This window comes from Podarcis muralis, chromosome 4, assembly GCF_964188315.1.
Source record: "Podarcis muralis chromosome 4, rPodMur119.hap1.1, whole genome shotgun sequence".
In the NCBI taxonomy this organism is placed as follows: Eukaryota; Metazoa; Chordata; class Lepidosauria; order Squamata; family Lacertidae; genus Podarcis; species Podarcis muralis.
Window position 1 is genome coordinate 53,435,465 of NC_135658.1, and position 17,729 is coordinate 53,453,193.

The following is a 17,729-nucleotide window of genomic DNA, read 5'->3' on the forward strand; positions in this document are numbered from 1 at the left end:
ATAATCTCAGACTTCCGCCTTTTAGCTTCAACGAAAACACACAAGATTCTAGGGTTAAAGTTTAATTAAAAATCTATAAATATCAAGGTTTCAATCGTGGGGGGAAAAGGAAAAGGTTGAGTTAACTATGCAACACAGAATAGGCAGTTTTCCATCAACTCTGCTTAGGAAGGCTAATCTAGCCAGTAGGTTTTGCACATTAACATGTACAATTTGTTATTGGCATAATGCTATTGTACCCACCCAACAGGGCTTAAACATCTCAGGAACACCAATGGCAGTTCTTCATTGACCGATATTGCTTCTTTAGGCTTTCCATGTGTAGGCATAATTGTTCATTTCTAGGAGCCTTATGGATGACTTTCCTAAGGTTGGACAAAGAGTAAGCTGTTCTAAAGTGTTAGGATGCAATCCACACTTCTTAAGGTCCTTGCTATAGGGATCCTGTAAAAATTAAGAAAAGTATTACTAGTACAATTTCTTATTGTTTAACATGCCATTTCACAAGGGAACCAAGTCTACCAAACACCCTATCCTTTGAGCACCCATGGAACCAATGATTTTAAAAAGTTCACACACCGCTTTGTTAAAAAACAAAGTGGTTTACAAAGAAAATAATTCAATATAAACTAAAAACATTAAAAATACACCATCATTTTACATGTATGGAGTAGGCTTGTCTAAACAAAAATGTTTACAGCAGTGTCAGAATACAGTGGTGCCCCGCAAGACGAATGCCTCGCAAGACGAAAAACCCGCTAGACGAAAGGGTTTTCTATTTTTCGATGCGCTTTGCAAGACGATTTTCCCTATGGGCTTGCTTCGCAAAACGGAAACGTCTTGCGAGTCTTGCGATTTTTTTCGCTCCCCCCCCACTTTTTCTAAGCCGCTAAGCTGCTAATAGCCTTTTAGCCACTAAGCCGCTAAGCCTTTAATAGCCGCTAATAGCGCTAATCTGCTAAGCCACTAATAGGGTTGCTTTGCAAGACAAAAAAAACGCTAGACGAAGAGAATCGCGGAACGGATTATTTTCGTCTTGCGAGGCACCACTGTACAGTGAAGGCATCTGCTTAGTGTCAATAGGCAGGGGGTTCCAGAATGTAGGTGGCACCACACTAAAAGATCAGTTTCTTACACCTATAACAGGGCTAGCATGCTTTCTCTTTTCAGTAAAACAGATTCTTCCCAATTCAGATGAATGTTAAGTAAAATCTCCTTACCTCTTTTATGCTCTGTTCATTACTGATGCTTGTGTTGAACACTGCTGTTGGGTCATGTGTATAACACACAGCCGAGTAAGATCCATTCTGAGCAGATCTGAGCAGCATGGACAAGGAATGCATAGAGTGAGGCATGACAGGACCAACAATCTCCAGACTAAATAAATCTTTGTAATGTGACTGGACCTGTGTCCGCACATTTATGCTTCGAGCCTGTGGAAAAGTAATAAGCAATATGACACGGAAGGTTCAAAAACATTGAAATTAAAGCTAACCTTTTTATGCATCCAAAGTTTAACAGTGGGTCAATTCTACATATAGGAAATATGCAAGGCAGCAATTACAGGGGGATGGTACTGGAGGAAAGTCAAGAAACTGAAAGTATGTGGTCATAAATGAGAGACTAAGCATTTAAATGGTTGCAATCTACAAACCAGAAGGAATGTGAACACACCATTGATAGATGCTCCACAAGTTGGGTGTAAGCATGGTGTCGTCATGCGGATGAATTATGGAATAGGGAGAATTTACAACTTCAAGCCTTGCCTATTAAAAATTCTAGCAGAATCACAAAATATCCACTTAGATACTGCCCTCTGCCCGCACGCAAAAAGCCCAGCTACCACCTCCAGTATTAAGAACTTAAAGCATTACATAATTTGAGTGCATGAATGTGTGATTTACTATAGGGAGTGGCTAGTACAGCTGATTTAGGCTAATGGAGACAAAGCAAATGGTTGCAAAGAGCAAAGTCTGCAGCAACACAAGTTTCTATCTCTAGAGTCTAAGAGAAATTCTTAAAAAGTTTGGTCTTGTTGCACCCTATGATATAATACTAAGGCTAGCAGTTTTAGAAGCCAATATGTGAAATCATGTCTGGTAGCAGCCTGCAATCATTTCATGTTATACCGATAAACGGGCAGGGAGCGCGGAATCATAGAGGCAGGCATTTTGAAACACATGGTAAATTATCAGACCAACAATAGTCATGCTTAGTAACAGATTCCAGAAATTAAATTTGGCAAGTTGGATCCTAACACAGTCTTCCACAAAGAAGTCTCCTTTCTTTCATAGGCTTTTGATCCAGTGGAGGACCCCACTAAGAGGACTGGGTGAAGCCAATTTTCTCCAATTATCCTTGCATTCCACCCCCCCATAAGAGATCTTTCAAAGGGCACAAGAAGCTGCAAGGGGAAGGCAAATCCAAAAAAATGAGCTTCCTCATCCTGCCACCAGTGTTCGTTCACACAAGCCATTCCCCCCCCCCCCCCGCCATAAAGCCAACAATATGTGAAATCATGTTGCAGTAATTTTTACCTTGAGCGTTTGCATTGTTGCCCCTCTAAAGGCAACTGGTGACAGCAGTGTTGGAGGGATGCCAGCCTGAGGGCCTGCAGCAGCCACTAAGCTCTTGCAATTTATTAAGAAGTTTAGCAAAGTGAAAGTGTTTGTTCCTTTCACCAGCACAACGGATTCGGGCTTGTGATCCATTTGTACCTCATTTCTCTCCTTACAGCTACAGACCAAATGTCAAGGGAAAGGTATATATCTGCACACACATAACAGCAGAAGATGAATACAAAGTCAATACAAGTTGAAAGTCATAACCTTATTTAATTTTTGCATGTGATTTACAAGGTAAAGACACATTTCACCCTTGTCTCAGAGGCAAGGAATGTGCTTTAAGTACACATTAATACTGTGCTGTTACTATTTAAATTTTAGCTAATAATTCGCCTAGCTACGAAAAAGCTTTGATCTTGTCATGCTTGCAAAGAAACAATCCCTGCCTCCCGAAAAAACCTGCTGTGGAAAAAATTGTGATTTCCTCATACTCACCTTGATGTGCTAGTCATACCACATCAAGGGTATCTGAAACTGCTAGCCAATATGACTCTTGCCTACTTCAGTATTATTAATTCATCTACATGCTGCTTATGTACCAAAATGGCTTCTAAGCGGTTTACAGGTATGAAACGAACCCATAATTAAAATGTGCAGCAACATATGGACATCCTTAATTAAAACATAAAATATTAAGAAGCATAGTTAAAAGTTAACACAAAAACACAAGCTCAGTTCAGGGGAATGTCTGCCTAAACTGGTGTGTCTTCAAGAGTTGCAGGGAAGGCAATTCAACAACACCTCCAGGTTAGCACAAGCTGATACGACACCTGGACATGGCAAAACTATTGTGAGTTCCAATTACTGGTTATAGCACCCTTACTGGGAGGTGAAGAAAAAGATGGATTTTCAGGTAACCCGAACCAGAGATTTTTAGGGCTTTGCATGCAAAACTGTCTCAGTGGCTAATACACAGCTGCTGCAAATCCCTCAGCACTGGCATGTTATGTGTCTGATAAGGAGCAGTAGAAAGGAAGACCCTTTCCTAACCATCCTTGGCAATCATCCCACTTGCACTGATTATAATCCGTATCAAAATGAGTTTAACTGAACATAGTACATGTTGAAAGCGTTTTGCGGTCAATGTACTGTTGACTCCAAATATCAGGAACAAGCACCAAATGTTCCTGCCTCTCAGTAGTTGAGTGTTGCTTTCTCAGCTGTATATTAGACAAGTCTTGCACACAGCTTTAAATCACATCTTAAGGAAGTGTTTCACTTTTGAAAGGATACAGTTTGATAGAAATTGTATCTGGCTTTTTAATCTTGTCTTGTACTCCCATCTCCTCCAACCATGAAAATCCTTCATCGTCATCAACATCACTCATTCCTCGTCCCCTAAGCAAAGAGACACCACTTTAGTAGGTCGCAACATGTGAGCCATCTATTAATACAGTGGTATCTCGGGTTACAGACGCTTCAGTTTACAGATGCTTCAGGTTACAGACTCCGCTAACCCAGAAATAGTACCTCAGGTTAAGAACTTTGCTTCGGGATAAGAACAGAAATCACGCAGCAACGAGAAGCTCCATTAGCTAAAGTGGTGCTTCAGGTTAAGAACAGTTGCGGATTAAGAACAGACCTCCAGAACGAATTAAGTTCTTAACCGAGGTACCACTGTACAGAAATCAGTTCGGGAGTAAAAACAAAACAAAACACGATTCATCTTGCATCAGAAAAGTAGTTTTTGTGCTAGAAAAATGCAACAAGACAGAGCCAGCTTTTCCAACAAGACCCCATAACAAGAACTACATACTCTTCATTCTCAGCATCCTTGCCTGTTGTTTCAGAGTCACTAGCAAGTCCTGTTTCTAAGTGGGATGCCAACACATTCGATTTCCTTTTTCTAACTTCTTGAAAAGGTAACAAAAATTCAATACCTGAGAAGGGGTGGAAAAAGCAAATTAATGGTGTAGAGACAATATACAAGAGGGCTTTTGTAAGTCATTTGGCTTAATAACACACTGTTCTCACCTTCATTTCGCATGGCTTCCCTTAAGCCTCTAGTTGTGGGTGAAATTAGCGCAGTGATCACATCACTTCCAGCAAGCCCTGCTGCACGGAACAACACCGTGAACTGGTAAGTGCAAATGTAGAAATAGGGGCAAAGCTTGGCTCTCAGCAGATTATAAAGGGAGGTAAAACTGAGACACCTGCAAGGTAAAGAATCAAGGTGCAGAATGATCAGCCTGCAATTTGGAAACAGCAAAACTGAGGGAAACAAAACACAGAGACAACAAAACTACTCGCACACAGAGAGTAGTTTACAACAGGAAGTTGGTACGTAACCTGAAATGTGCTTCTGATGTATGGGGAGTGGAAGACAGTTGAAGGACAGACCAATCTAGCTCCTGTCTGTTCCACTAGCCACAGACTGAGGACAGGATGGGGGACTGGATTCCCACCCCACCTTCTGTTATTGAAATTCTACTCAATATTGATCCACAGTAGATTCCAATGTATCGTTAGCAGAGTAAAAACATAAACACGTTGCAGTATTCCTCCAAAATAGACCTGAGGCATTTCATCCAGCAGAGCTTTACCGCTACTGGAGGAAAATGAACATAATGGTCACAAATCCAATACATTCAGGATTGGCACTGTCCATAAAAAACCTAGTTGCAGCAGACTTAACGTAAACTTACAGTAACTTGTAATAAGTCTAAATCTTAACACTAAGTATACAGAACACCACACCAGAAAGAAAGACAGACAGACAGACAGAAAGAAAGAAAGAAAGAAAGAAAGAGAGAGAGTGAAACCCAGGCTCTTTCTGGCCTCACTATTATTGTTAGCATGACCTTGACAGAAAGAGATAGCAGAACCAGTTTAAAGCAGCTGTACTCAGCTCCTTCTTTCACAGAGAAGCTTCTAGAACCCTCCTGAATTAAGTAGAACAGGAAAGATCTCGACACATCAGATCAATACTTTCTGTACCAAGAAATGCAAACTGACACCTTCAAGCATAAAGAAACAGCAAACCAGCACACGTAGAGTTGAGGGGAAGTTGTTAGTAGCAAAACCAAGCTACTGACATTTTAACTGAAAATCTAAACAGACTGAGATAAGCAATAATAATGATGAAATGGCAGAAAGCTGATTAAGGGAAGCCTGAGATATAAACTTCTGGAAAACAAGGCAAAACACACATCAAAAGCAAATCACACACACATTCACACAAATGGACAAAATGCCTTTAAAACAAAAATCAACAACCTGAGTAGATAACCAGAGCGTGTACACACACAAACACCTTCTCCAGGTCAAAAAAGAAAATACTGGCCAAGTGAAGGGCAGCAAGTAATGGGCAAAGAACCTTTGGTCCTCCAGAACTTGTTGGACTCCCAACTCCCATGCAAGGAAGATGGGAGTTGAAGTCAAACAATCGCTTGGAGGCCACAAGTTTCTGACACTGGGAAATCAGGATATCCTTATCCACAGTAGTGCTATCTTGAAGACTGACATTGTGGATTAATGCATATTTATTCCACAGAACACGGCTTGCAATGTTTCTTCCTTTCACAACTTGAAGTTGCAAAATAGCGCCTTACATAACACTGCTTTTTAAAGTGGAAAGTTGCTTTACAAAGGAGAGAAATTTTACAGTAGGACTGGAGGTGCGAAGATAATGGGATGCTTAACCCTTTCTCTCCTTCAAATTTACTCATCAGCCAAACCAATGTTCTGAACATTATAGAGGGGAAAGCTGCCTGGGAGCAGAGAAAGGGTGGAGAGAAAAACAAATACATCCTCCCTTCTATAAATTTCCCCTCTCCAAATACACCTTCTTATCTGAAATAGAAGTGTCCAGATTTTTGTAAGCATTTGCATGCAAAGTGCAGTTGGCCCCAGAACCAAAGCTGCTATACTGATTATTGAGAATGAATTCCTTGATTTTGCATTATGACTCAACTCAAATTTTGGTGGTAGTTATGAAAATATCCTGTGAGTATTTTGACTCTTAGTTGCTTAGTGATGTATTTCCATTCACTTCAACTCACCATTCACTCATGAGAACTTGTTGGAGCCCTTCATCATATGACCAAGGATTATTTTTCCCAGTCATTTTTCTATCTGCTCCAATACGAGGGAACAGCTTTAGCCACGGCAGGAAAGGATGAAGCCAGTATACAAGGCTTTGCTGAAAAGCACATCGGAGTTCTGTGGAGAGCTTCGGTTCCTAAGATAGCAAAGTGTTGAAATTACATTTTTAAAGCTATTCATAAGATGTCTGAAAAATCTTCATTCATATTTACCCTGAAGGCTGAAAGGCCACAAAAGCATGTGTATTTTTTCAAGAGAGTATGAGAAGTATTAAATGTATTATGTGGAATTCTAAGGCACCATCTATCTACCCTGATTCAACACAAATTTATGCAGCAACTGCAATCAAACTGCAAATGAGTTACCAGCCCAATTGCCATGAGGGAGAAACATTACTAAAAGCTGATCCACACTTTACATAGAAAGTGGACTTGTTGCTGAGTGCACCTCTGTCTATGTTTAGGAAAGGAGCAGGAAAGAAGTGCATTTTTAAAAACACTAATTTTTTTACAGTGCAATCAGTTAGAGGCCATCAAGAAATAGTATGACTTTTTTAGGGAACAGCAAAGCAACTGTGAGAGCTCTACTTCAGATCAATAAATTCATTGCAGTATATAAGATACTGTGTTACAAACTTCTTGTATATTATACTGCAATCATTCCTAATCTTCATAAAGTTTGGTAGTTTGACCAGACCATTTCTGCCACATCCCATAGTCCCTATAACAACTCCAGCCTGAGTGATATATTTTGCATACATTTAAAGGGAGCTATAGTGGCGCTGTGGTCTAAACCACAGAGCCTAGGACTTGCCGATCAGAAGGTTGGCGGTTCGAATCCCCGCGATGGGGTGAGCTCCCGTTGCTCGGTCCCTGCTCCTGCCCACCTAGCAGTTCAAAAGCACGTCAAAGTGCAAGCAGATAAATAGGTACCGCTCTGGCGGGAAGGTAAACGGCGTTTCCGTGCGCTGCTCTGGTTCGCCAGAAGCGGGATAGTCATGCTGGCCACATGACCCGGAAGCTGTCTGTGGACAAACGCCGGCTCCCTCGGCCTATAGAGCGAGATGAACGCACAACCCCAGAGTTGTCCACGACTGGACCCAACGGTCAGGGGTACCTTTACCTTTATAGTAGGTAAAAGGTAAAGGACTCCTGGATGGTTAAGTCCAGTCAAAGGCGACTATGGGGTGTGGTGCTCATCTTGCTTTACAGGTCGAGGGAGCCGGCGTTTGTCCACAGACAGATTTCCGGGTCATGTGGCCAGCATGACTAAACCACTACTGGTGCATGGAGGACCGTGACGAGTGCCAGATTTATCTACTTGCACTGGTATGCTTTTAAACTGCTAGGTTTTCAGAAGCTGGGACAGAGCAACAGGAGCTCACCCTGTCAAGCCCAAGAGGCTCAGTGGTTTAGACCACCGCACCACCCTTTTGCTATAGTACTCTTCAAGGACAGTACCATGCATTGGTGCCGATGAGTACAGTGGTAGGTCCCTTTGTAGCTTATGCACAGGGTCTCAAAAGTTCAAAGAGATTCTAAGTATTAATAAGCTGAATAAGAAGCCTATTTATATGTTTTGGGGTAGGCACAATCCTGTTTTAATTTCTCTACGTGAAAAAATACCATTTTTATAACCATAACCTATTATCCAATGTTTTATCTTTATGACACACAAAACATCAGGTGATTCAGAATGTTCTTTGCAGGCAGATTATTCCTTTCTGAATAAAGGTAGCCTGGCAAGTTACCAATGTCACTGGTAACACTGGAGGACTAGGGAGTCTTATATCATTTGTCTCAGCTTCACAGTGCTACTGAGAAAAAGGATCTATATACGGCAGAAATCCATCACAGAGCCAAGATCTTTACATCAGTATTGTCCTGCTCAATATACACCATAAAACATTGAGAAGAAGGCAGTTTGAACATGGTAGGAAGACATGATTGGCCATGCAAGTTTTAAAAATATATACTGTGCTGAACATCTCACTGCAGGTGTGAATTGGCACCTTTCTACCTCAATGTCTCCAGTCTATTCTCCTGATCAACGGTTCAACAGAATGAATTACCTGAATACTTTGAGGCAAGTTTATTAATGCTCCTCTACAATGCTGGACGTATCCTAGGGATTCTTCTTGTGCTTTTAAGTGATCTGCCCATGCAAATGATTGGGAAGATGTGAATAGAAGGCGAGTTTTAATACTCCAGTCCGCAGGAAATTCATAACTTGGTGAGGAAGAAACGTCAGTATTGGAAATGGCCAGATATGGGTCCTTGAAAAATATAAACATTGAAAAAAATTACAAGGAAGCAGCTCCTTCATTAAAATGCCATCACTTAAATGTTTAGAAGAAGCACGCCTTTCCTTTGCTAACATTAAGGACAGCATCTTTTTACATATACACCAATATTAGTGAAGAGTAGAAAAGATTGTTGCTTTTTAAAAAGTGTAATAGCTGTACCCTAGTGCTGTAGAAAAGAGCACACACTATCAGCCCCCCCGTCAGTTTCTCTGACCATGTCCCAAGCAGCATGAATGACTCAAGCATCCAGCAAAAACTGCAGCCTTCCCTTTCCACATACACAGTTGCATTTTTTATGTTTGCCTTGCTGTGAATATCACAAGGGGCCCAATTTCAGCTGCATCCTTATTCACAGCACTAGGAATAAATAAGCTGTTCTACGAGTGCAGCTTTCTGCCACGAAGTCACCCCCTCGGGAGGAGTGTGATTAGTGGGGGTGCATTCAAAAGGCAACGGGCTTGAGCCCTGTGTGATAAAATAAATCCAATATTCTCATACATAGATATTTAACAGTTGCAATGGTTCTTACATTGATCAATGAGTCAACAGATGCTGCTTCAGAAAACTCTTCTTTCCAGATAGACTCGTCGTCTTGCAGACCATTTAAAAACTGGAAAAAGTTTCAAAGTTAAGAGAACACCAAAGATTCAATGAACAGTGAATAAAATAATCCACTGCAGACTTCCGGTCGGTGCCAGCGCTTAATGGCGGTCCTACCTCCGGGCTCCGGAGAAGGACTGCTCCGCAAGTTCGGGTCTTACCCGCTACGGCGAGTGGGGGACCCCTAAAATCTCAGGCGCGGAAGCCTGAGAGCAAGGAGACTCGGTGGGCACCTTTGCGCCCCCCGGTACTGTGAAAGAGCCTTTTTAAAGGCTCCGGAGCGGCATCGGGAGTGAGCGCGGTGCTGAGAGTCGCTACCCAGCCTGCGGAGTGAAGCCGCGTCGCCATTAGCGGAGAGCGCCGATTCCTTCCTGAAAAGAAAATCTGGACTGGATTCCCGTGAGTAAGAAGGGAAAAAAATCAGGAACCTTTAAAATTAGAAAATTTGGCTGAAAACGGGAGGGCAAAAAATAAGGAAGTCTGCCCCCCCGGACTGCAGGAATTTAAAGCAACGAAAGACCTTGCTGCAGTTATTAGAAACTTAGTTGCGAACTGTCAAACCTGAGCTGTCAAAAGTATCTCTTCCCTCCAGATCGGCAGGAGAAGGGGGAAAAAAGACAGTCTTGTGAAGATACTTTTAATTTAAAGGGAAACAAAGTTTTTCACTGCTCTGATCCCCGGGGACGACCTGCCAGGACTTAACACCGGGAAAACTGTTCTTTAAAATAACTTTGAAGTGGATATAGACTATACCTTAAATGGTGAAAAAATTTTAAGACACTTAAGATTTGAATGGGACTTTGTTACTGATATTGGACTAGCTAAATTTAAATTGGAGAAAAAGTTTTACAACTTTAATGGCGGATTTGAGATTTTCTACATCCGGTTTTCTGTCTCTTTGTTGTCTCTAACTTGGAAACTTTTAACTGCTCCCTCTTGAGGGCTAAGAGGGAAAAATTGCAAAGTAACTGACTAATAGTGGGATTTTCCATTGCAAGTTTTTCCTGTGAGAACGGCCTTGGGATATGAGTGGCACGGCAGAGGAGATAAGAACCAGATCTAAAGCTAAACTAACACAAAAGAAAAGAGGTTCAATCTCTGGCAACACAGTGCCTGCGCCGGATAGTGTGACAGCAGCATCAATGGAATCTATGACACAGGCACTGCTTAAAATAAATCAATCCCTTGAGGCCTTAACAAAGCAATCTACAGAAAATTCAAAGAAATTGACAGAACTTACAGCAAGATTGGATCTGAATACTACATCAGTGGCAACAAATACAGAATCTATAAATAGACTGATTCAGGAATCTTCAGAAACGAGGAAAATTGCAGAGAGTGCGAAATCTGTTGCAGGTGAGACACAGGAAAGACTTGTGCCGATTGAGAAAAAGGTGAATGAGCATGAAGCGGCCCTCTCCTTACTGGAATTACAACGGAAAGAACGGAATCTGAAATTTAGACAGGTTCCAGAGAAAGAAGAGGACAATCTGGCGGAATTTCTCACAGATGCAATTCTGGAAAATTGGCAAGGAGATCTGGAGGAAGATGAAGTGGGGATAACAACTGCTTTCAGACTTGGTAGAAAGCAAAGCAAGAAGTCAAGGGATTGTCTGATCACCTTTAGAACCAAAGAGGAAAGAGACAAGATACTGAACCTTCACTATCAAAAAGCTTTGGTGATTGGAAACACTCAAGTCCAAATCTTTAAGGACATCCCTAAATACATCTTGGAAGTGAGGACTTTTTATAGAGACCTTGCCAATTTGTTGAGGAAGAACTTTATACCCTTCAGGTGGGAATTTCCACAGGGGTTGTCCTTTAACTACAAAGGGAAGAAAGTAAGAATAAGAACAGTACAGGAGAAAGAGTACTTTTTGGAGAGAAACCTAGAGGACCTACAGAAAGGTACGGTGGACCCGGCAAGAGAAGGACAAGGATTAACATCAGAAGGAGGAGGGCTAACGGACATTGCAAATCTATCATTTGGACTACCACAACCGCCAACTGAAGAGGAAGAAAAACTTGGAGCAGTCGGAGGATCAAACATCTAACAAACAAAATGTCTCTGCAACTTCTAAGCTGGAATTGCAACGGTTTGAACCATCCCAGAAAAAAACGACAGGTTTTCCACATTTTGAAAAGGGAACAACTGGATCTGATATGTCTACAGGAAACTCATATAACTAGAGTACACAGGAAATTGTTGGTGAACAAAAGATTGGGACAAGAATTTATATCTTCCGATAAAGTAAAAAAGAGAGGAGTAGTGATTTATGCAAAAGAAAAATTGGACCCAAAATTAAAATTTAAGGATGAAGAAGGAAGATACCTGGCAATTGAAGTACAGATCCAGGGGGAAAAATATTTGATAATTGGAGTATATGCACCAAATGATGGGAAGGCAGAATTTTTTAAGAAGTTGCATGAGACTTTACTAGACTATCTCGACTGCAAAATAATAATGATGGGGGACATGAACGGAGTGGTTTCTACAAATATGGACAAGGCACAAAGACAGATAATATCTAAAGAAGGAAGACTACCAAAGACTTTCTTCGAGATGACGGAAAATATGGACTTGATTGACATTTGGAGAACAAAGAATCCTCTCGAGAGAGAGGGAACTTTTTTCTCGGAATCTAAAATGACATGGACGAGAATTGACCAAATCTGGGTATCTAGTGTGATGGCTACAAAGATTAAAAAAGTAGAAATCTGCCCAAAAACCTGCTCCGACCATAATGCCGTAAAGATGGAAATGAAAATGACAACAACTGGATCCTTTAGATGGAGAATGAATGACTCCCTATTTAGAGATGAACAATTCTGTAAAAAGGCCCTAAAGACATTGAAAGATTACTTCGAGATAAATTTGAGAACAGATGTTGAAAAAAGAACAATTTGGGACGCGAGTAAAGCCGTGATGAGAGGCTTCCTGATACAACAGAATTCAATCAAGAGGAAAAAGCAAAATGAAAGGAAAGAAAGAATTTTAGAAAAAATGAAGGAAGGAGAAAAGAAATTGAGGTCAAAACCAAAGTCTCAAGAAATTTTGAGAGAGATAAAATATTATCAGACGCAATATATGGAACTGACAAATCAAGAGATAGAATGGAAAATTAAACAAATGAGACAAAGGACTTTTGAGTCTGCAGACAAGTGTGGGAAGCTCCTTGCATGGCAATTGAAAAAGAGGCAAAAATTGAATACAGTTACCTGTTTGGAGATAGAGGGAAAGAATATTCATAAGCCAAATGAGATAAGTAATTGTTTTCAAAGTTTTTTTAGGAAATTATACACACAAGGGCCAGTAAACGAACAAGAAATAGAAGAATTTCTTAAAAATCATGGACTACCGAAAATTTCAGAACAGGGCAAGTTGATTTTGAATGAGAAAATAACAGAACAAGAAATAGAGGAGGCCATTCAAAAGGCACAACTGGGAAAGTCTCCAGGACCAGATGGACTGACGGCTAGATATTATAAAGCTTTGAGAGAATGTTTAGTGCAACCACTGAAAGAAGTTTGCAATGAAATATTGGAGGGGAAAAAGGCACCTGAAACGTGGAAAGAGGCCTTTATCTCACTTATACCAAAGACCGAGACTGAAAAGAACCAGGTTAAGAACTACCGCCCGATATCACTATTAAATGTGGATTACAAAATTTTTGCAGACATTTTAGCAAAAAGACTGAAGAAAGTATTGACAGGTGAGATTCATAAGGATCAAACTGGCTTTCTCCCGGGAAGACACATGTCTGACAATGTGAGGAACATAATAGACATTGTGGAACTGTTGGAAATGAACATTAACAGAAAAGCGGTTTTGATTTTTGTGGACGCGGAGAAAGCCTTTGACAATATTTGTTGGAGTTTTATGAAAAAGAATCTCCAAGGGATGGGGGTAGGCCAAGGTTTTGAAAATGGTATAGGTGCAATTTACTCGGAGCAGAAGGCAAAGCTAATTGTGAATAATGTGGTAACGGAAGAGATAGCTATAGAGAAAGGAACACGACAGGGATGCCCTATTTCCCCCCTACTTTTTATACTGGTCCTGGAGGTTTTGCTAAATATGATTAGAAAGGACCAGTTGGTTAAAGGAATTCAGGTCGGAGTGAGAGAGTATAAATTAAGGGCATTTGCAGATGACCTAGTTTTGACTTTGCAACAGCCAATCACTAGTACAAAAAGAGTTTTAGAACTGATCGAGACATTTGGTCAAGTTGCAGGATTTAAATTGAACAAACAAAAAACTAAAGTCTTGGAAAAAAATCTAACAAATGAAGAAAAAGAGACATTCCAGAATGAAACAGGTCTGGAGATAGCAAAAAAAGTGAAGTACCTGGGGGTGAATTTGACAGCGAAAAATGTGAATCTTTTTAAAGACAATTATGATAAATGCTGGACAGAAGTTAAGAAAGATTTAGACATATGGTCAAGGCTGAAACTTTCCTTGTTAGGCAGAATTGCTGTTATCAAAATGAATGTATTGCCTAGAATGTTATTTCTGTTTCAGACATTACAAATAATAGACAAGATGGACTGTTTCAAGAGGTGGCAGAAAGAGATATCGAAATTTGTTTGGCAGGGCAAAAAGCCAAGAATAAAATTTAAGACATTAACAGATGCGAAAGATAGAGGGGGTTTTGCCCTGCCGGACTTAAGACTTTACTATGAATCAGCAGCGTTTTGCTGGTTGAAAGATTGGCTGCTCCTCGAGAATACAGACATTTTGGATCTTGAAGGATTTGATAACAGATTTGGTTGGCATGCATATATATGGTATGACAAGGTAAAATTGCATAAAGGTTTTAAGAACCATATGGTGAGGAAAGCTTTGTATAATGTTTGGATAAGGTATAAAGATCTGTTTGAAAGTAAAACCCCCAGGTGGTTGTCACCAATGGAAGCAAAAGAGGTGAAAAAATTGAATATGGGTTCTAATTGGCCTAAATATTGTGAAATTATAGAACAAGATGGTGAAAATGTAAAATTGCAGAGTTTTGAGAAACTGAAGTTTAAGGTGAGAGATTGGCTACATTATCGACAGATAAATGAAGTATTCAAACAGGACAGAAAGAAAGGCTTCCAAGTGGAGAAGTCAAAATTAGAAACAGAACTGTTAGAACCCAATACTAAAAATTTGTCAAGAATGTACAACTTGCTGTTGAAATGGAATACTCAAGATGAAATGGTGAAATCTAATATGATTAAATGGGCACAGGATATTGGGCATGACATTGAGCTTGCTGACTGGGAGCAGTTATGGACCACTGGTGTTAAATTTACGGCATGCAATGCCTTAAGAGAAAACATTATGAAAATGATCTACAGGTGGTACATGACTCCTGCTAAGTTAGCAAAGATCTATCATTTGCCCAACAACAAGTGTTGGAAGTGTAATGAAACGGAGGGAACTTTCTATCACCTTTGGTGGACCTGCCCGAAGATTAAGGCTTTCTGGGAAATGATCTATAATGAAATAAAAAAAGTTCTGAAGAGAACGTTTGTTAAAAAACCAGAGGCCTTTCTCTTGGGTATGGTGGGCCAAATGGTGCCAAAGAAGGATAGGACATTTTTTATGTATGCCACTACAGCAGCAAGAATTCTTCTAGCAAAGTATTGGAAGACGCAAGATTTACCCACGTTGGAAGAATGGCAGACGAAGGTGATCGACTATATGGGACTGGCAGAGATGACTGGCAGAATTCGAGACCGGGGGAAAGAGGCGGTGGATGAAGATTGGAACAAATTTAAAGTTTATCTCAAAAACTGTTGTAATTTGGAAAATTAGGGGCTCAGAGTTATAAGAGATAAAGAACTACAGTTGTATTAATAACTAACTGAAGTTAAATACATGAAATATAATCAAGTTTATTATCAGAGGGTTGCTGAAAAATTTTGAAACAAGAACGCAGAAAAGGGGTGGTATGGGGAAGTCGATTTTCTGTTTGTTTATGTTTATGTTTTTGTTTTGTTTTTTCTTTACTTATGGAAAACTAATAAAAATTTATTATATAAAAAAAAAAATAATAATCCACTGCAGTGTTTAGCATAAGATTTTTTAATTAAAAAATGGTTAAAATTCTGTCACTCTGCAAAGTTCAAGCCTAGATATTCTTATGTAATCCCTTAAGTATCAATGGGCATGCTTTATTAATCTGCATTTACTTATTAATTTTTATACTGCTCTTCATCCAAGGATTACAGAGTGGTTTACTATATAAAAACACAAAATATGTAACATAGTAACAAAAATACATAACAATTGTGGACTGTTTTTCTAACCCAATTAAAAAACGTGGCCTAGGTTAGAAAAATGTCCCCCAACAACATTACATGGTTTGTGTCAACAGACACTTAACATTTTCTTAACCATTCCCCTATAAGCGTGAGGTGTTGTTATTATCCCAATCTACTAACATTGGCTGGTGTAGTAAACACACCCCAACTCAATGCATTCCTAGGACATTATATGCCACAGGTAATTTTTTTTTGTTTCCCGAAGGAAAACCGTAACCAGTAACTGGCTGAAGTTTGGGGACACTGTATAGGTGACATTTATGGGAGGGGGTGCCTTGCAGGTCTACTTGCGTGTAAAGTGCACAATGGAATGTGTGCCTGGCTAAGTTTCTTGGATGAAAGGTAAAGACTCCACCATTTAATCTCGCACAACCTAGGGTCCTGCTTGATTACTGCTGATCCCGATGTTGCATCTCCTTCCATGTGCTTGCCCGCATAAATATTATTAGAATAATGTATGCGCCACCTTTTCTATCAAGAAGTATCACCAAGGCGCTTTTACCAAGCTATCGATTATTTTTTCCTAAATAATTATTTTTCCTAAAAAATTACCAGAACTGCCCAAAGCGATTCACAGAAACAGCAATGCAAAAATAAAGCAATAATAATAATAATAATAATAATCGTGTCAATATAGCATTTCGATAAGCGGTCTTAATACCAATCCGTTTCGAAACGATCAAAATAAATAATGCGTTTTGGCTGCCCTATGATAATCGAAGAGTTTAAATTCGGAGGCGGCGCGTGCACATTATCAAACGCAAAAAAGGAGGAAAGAGGGAAACGGCGATCTGCAACGCAGCGCTTTCCCGCCCCGAAGGCTCCGAATTCCGTCCATCGCGACGCCTTACCTGGGCGCGGGAGCAGCTGGGCGCGCCGCCCGCCCTCGGTTTCCGGGCCGGAGAGAGGGACTGGCCTGTCCCCGGCGGAGGGCGCGGGCTGTTCTCCAGGCTCGAGAAGGGGTTGCGCCTGCGGCTCCCCGGGTAGGGCCGAGGGGACAGAGCCGAGCCGCCCAGCGCGCAAGGGGTGGCGGCTGGCGCGCTGGGAGAGTGGCCGGGCTCCGCGTCGCTTCTCCGCGCCCTTTTCCTCTTCAGGCGCAGCACCTCGGGGGGCTTCTTGAAGCCGGGGGAGTAGCCGGGGACCACGGAGCACATGGCGGCGGCGGCGGCGGAGGCCGAGAACAAGAAGCTGAGCGCGGTCGGCGTCCGGCTGCAAGATACGAACTTGGCGCGCGGCTGGAGGAGGCTCCGCCTTGAGGGCGGGAAGAGGCGCCTCCTGGTTGCCGCGCGGAGACCGGCCAATCGGAAAACCCGTCCGCCCCGCCGCGGCCGCCTTTCCTGCCCTGGCGAGGGCGCTGCTGCGCTGTACACGCGCGCGAGAGCCGAGAGCTCCACTATTTGGCCCCTGGGCGCAGCTTCCATCACGCCCCAAGCGAAATCCTACGCGTTTCCTTTCCAGATTCCTGTCTCTTTACTGTTTTTTCCCCCTTAAGGAAAGGGCTGTGCTGTGTTTTCAGTAGCAGTATTTTAATACAGTAATTTGTTTTGAATCTGTTTAGTTTTTAATCATTACATGTCATGTTTTTAGCTTCTTGTATTTTGTTTTTAATGTATTTTTATTAAAGATTTTCTTGATTTACAAAGGTTTGTGGAATGTCTTGTATTTCTTTCCACGTCTCTTTTTTAAAAACCCCAAAACAAATCGGTTTCATTTGTTGAGACATTAGGAATAGGGGGAAAGAGGTGGAGGGAGGGAAAGATGAGTGGGGGTGGGGTCGGGTGGTGATGTTTTTATTTTACTTAATATATGTGGCGTTTTGTGTCAGCGTTGTTTGTGCGGGTTCTCTGCTG

The 17,729-nt window shown here is 41.1% G+C and overlaps 1 protein-coding gene across 2 annotated transcripts; it reads right to left on the reverse strand.

The window, feature by feature from the left end:
- Positions 1 to 46: 46 nt before the first annotated feature.
- Positions 47 to 17,109, reverse strand: DONSON (DNA replication fork stabilization factor DONSON). 2 transcript variants are annotated; one of them, XM_028727083.2, is made up of 10 exons: positions 16,731 to 17,104; positions 9,503 to 9,583; positions 8,740 to 8,943; positions 6,626 to 6,804; positions 4,599 to 4,777; positions 4,381 to 4,504; positions 3,858 to 3,962; positions 2,538 to 2,736; positions 1,221 to 1,433; positions 47 to 444 (listed from the first exon to the last, which is right to left on the reverse strand). In XM_028727083.2, the coding sequence occupies exons 1-10, from the start codon at positions 17,031 to 17,033 to the stop codon at positions 307 to 309; spliced, it is 1,725 nt and encodes a 574-aa protein (XP_028582916.2). In that variant the 5' UTR covers positions 17,034 to 17,104; the 3' UTR covers positions 47 to 306. The 2 variants fall into 2 exon arrangements, 1 of the variants encoding a protein (XP_028582916.2); XR_003706420.2 differs by having other exon boundaries at positions 310 to 444; positions 1,221 to 1,317; positions 16,731 to 17,109.
- Between the last annotated feature and the right edge of the window lie 620 nt (positions 17,110 to 17,729).

Excerpts from the sequence above, each read along its gene's own strand:
- DONSON (XM_028727083.2), bottom strand. The coding sequence starts at position 17,033 with ATGTGCTCCGTGGTCCCCGGCTACTCCCCCGGCTTCAAGAAGCCCCCC. Across the intron at positions 4,505-4,598 it reads GGAAGCCATGCGAAATGAAG|GTATTGAATTTTTGTTACCT; the intron begins GTGAGAACAGTG and ends ACCCCTTCTCAG. Across the intron at positions 3,963-4,380 it reads AAGGATGCTGAGAATGAAGA|GGGACGAGGAATGAGTGATG; the intron begins GTATGTAGTTCT and ends CTCTTTGCTTAG.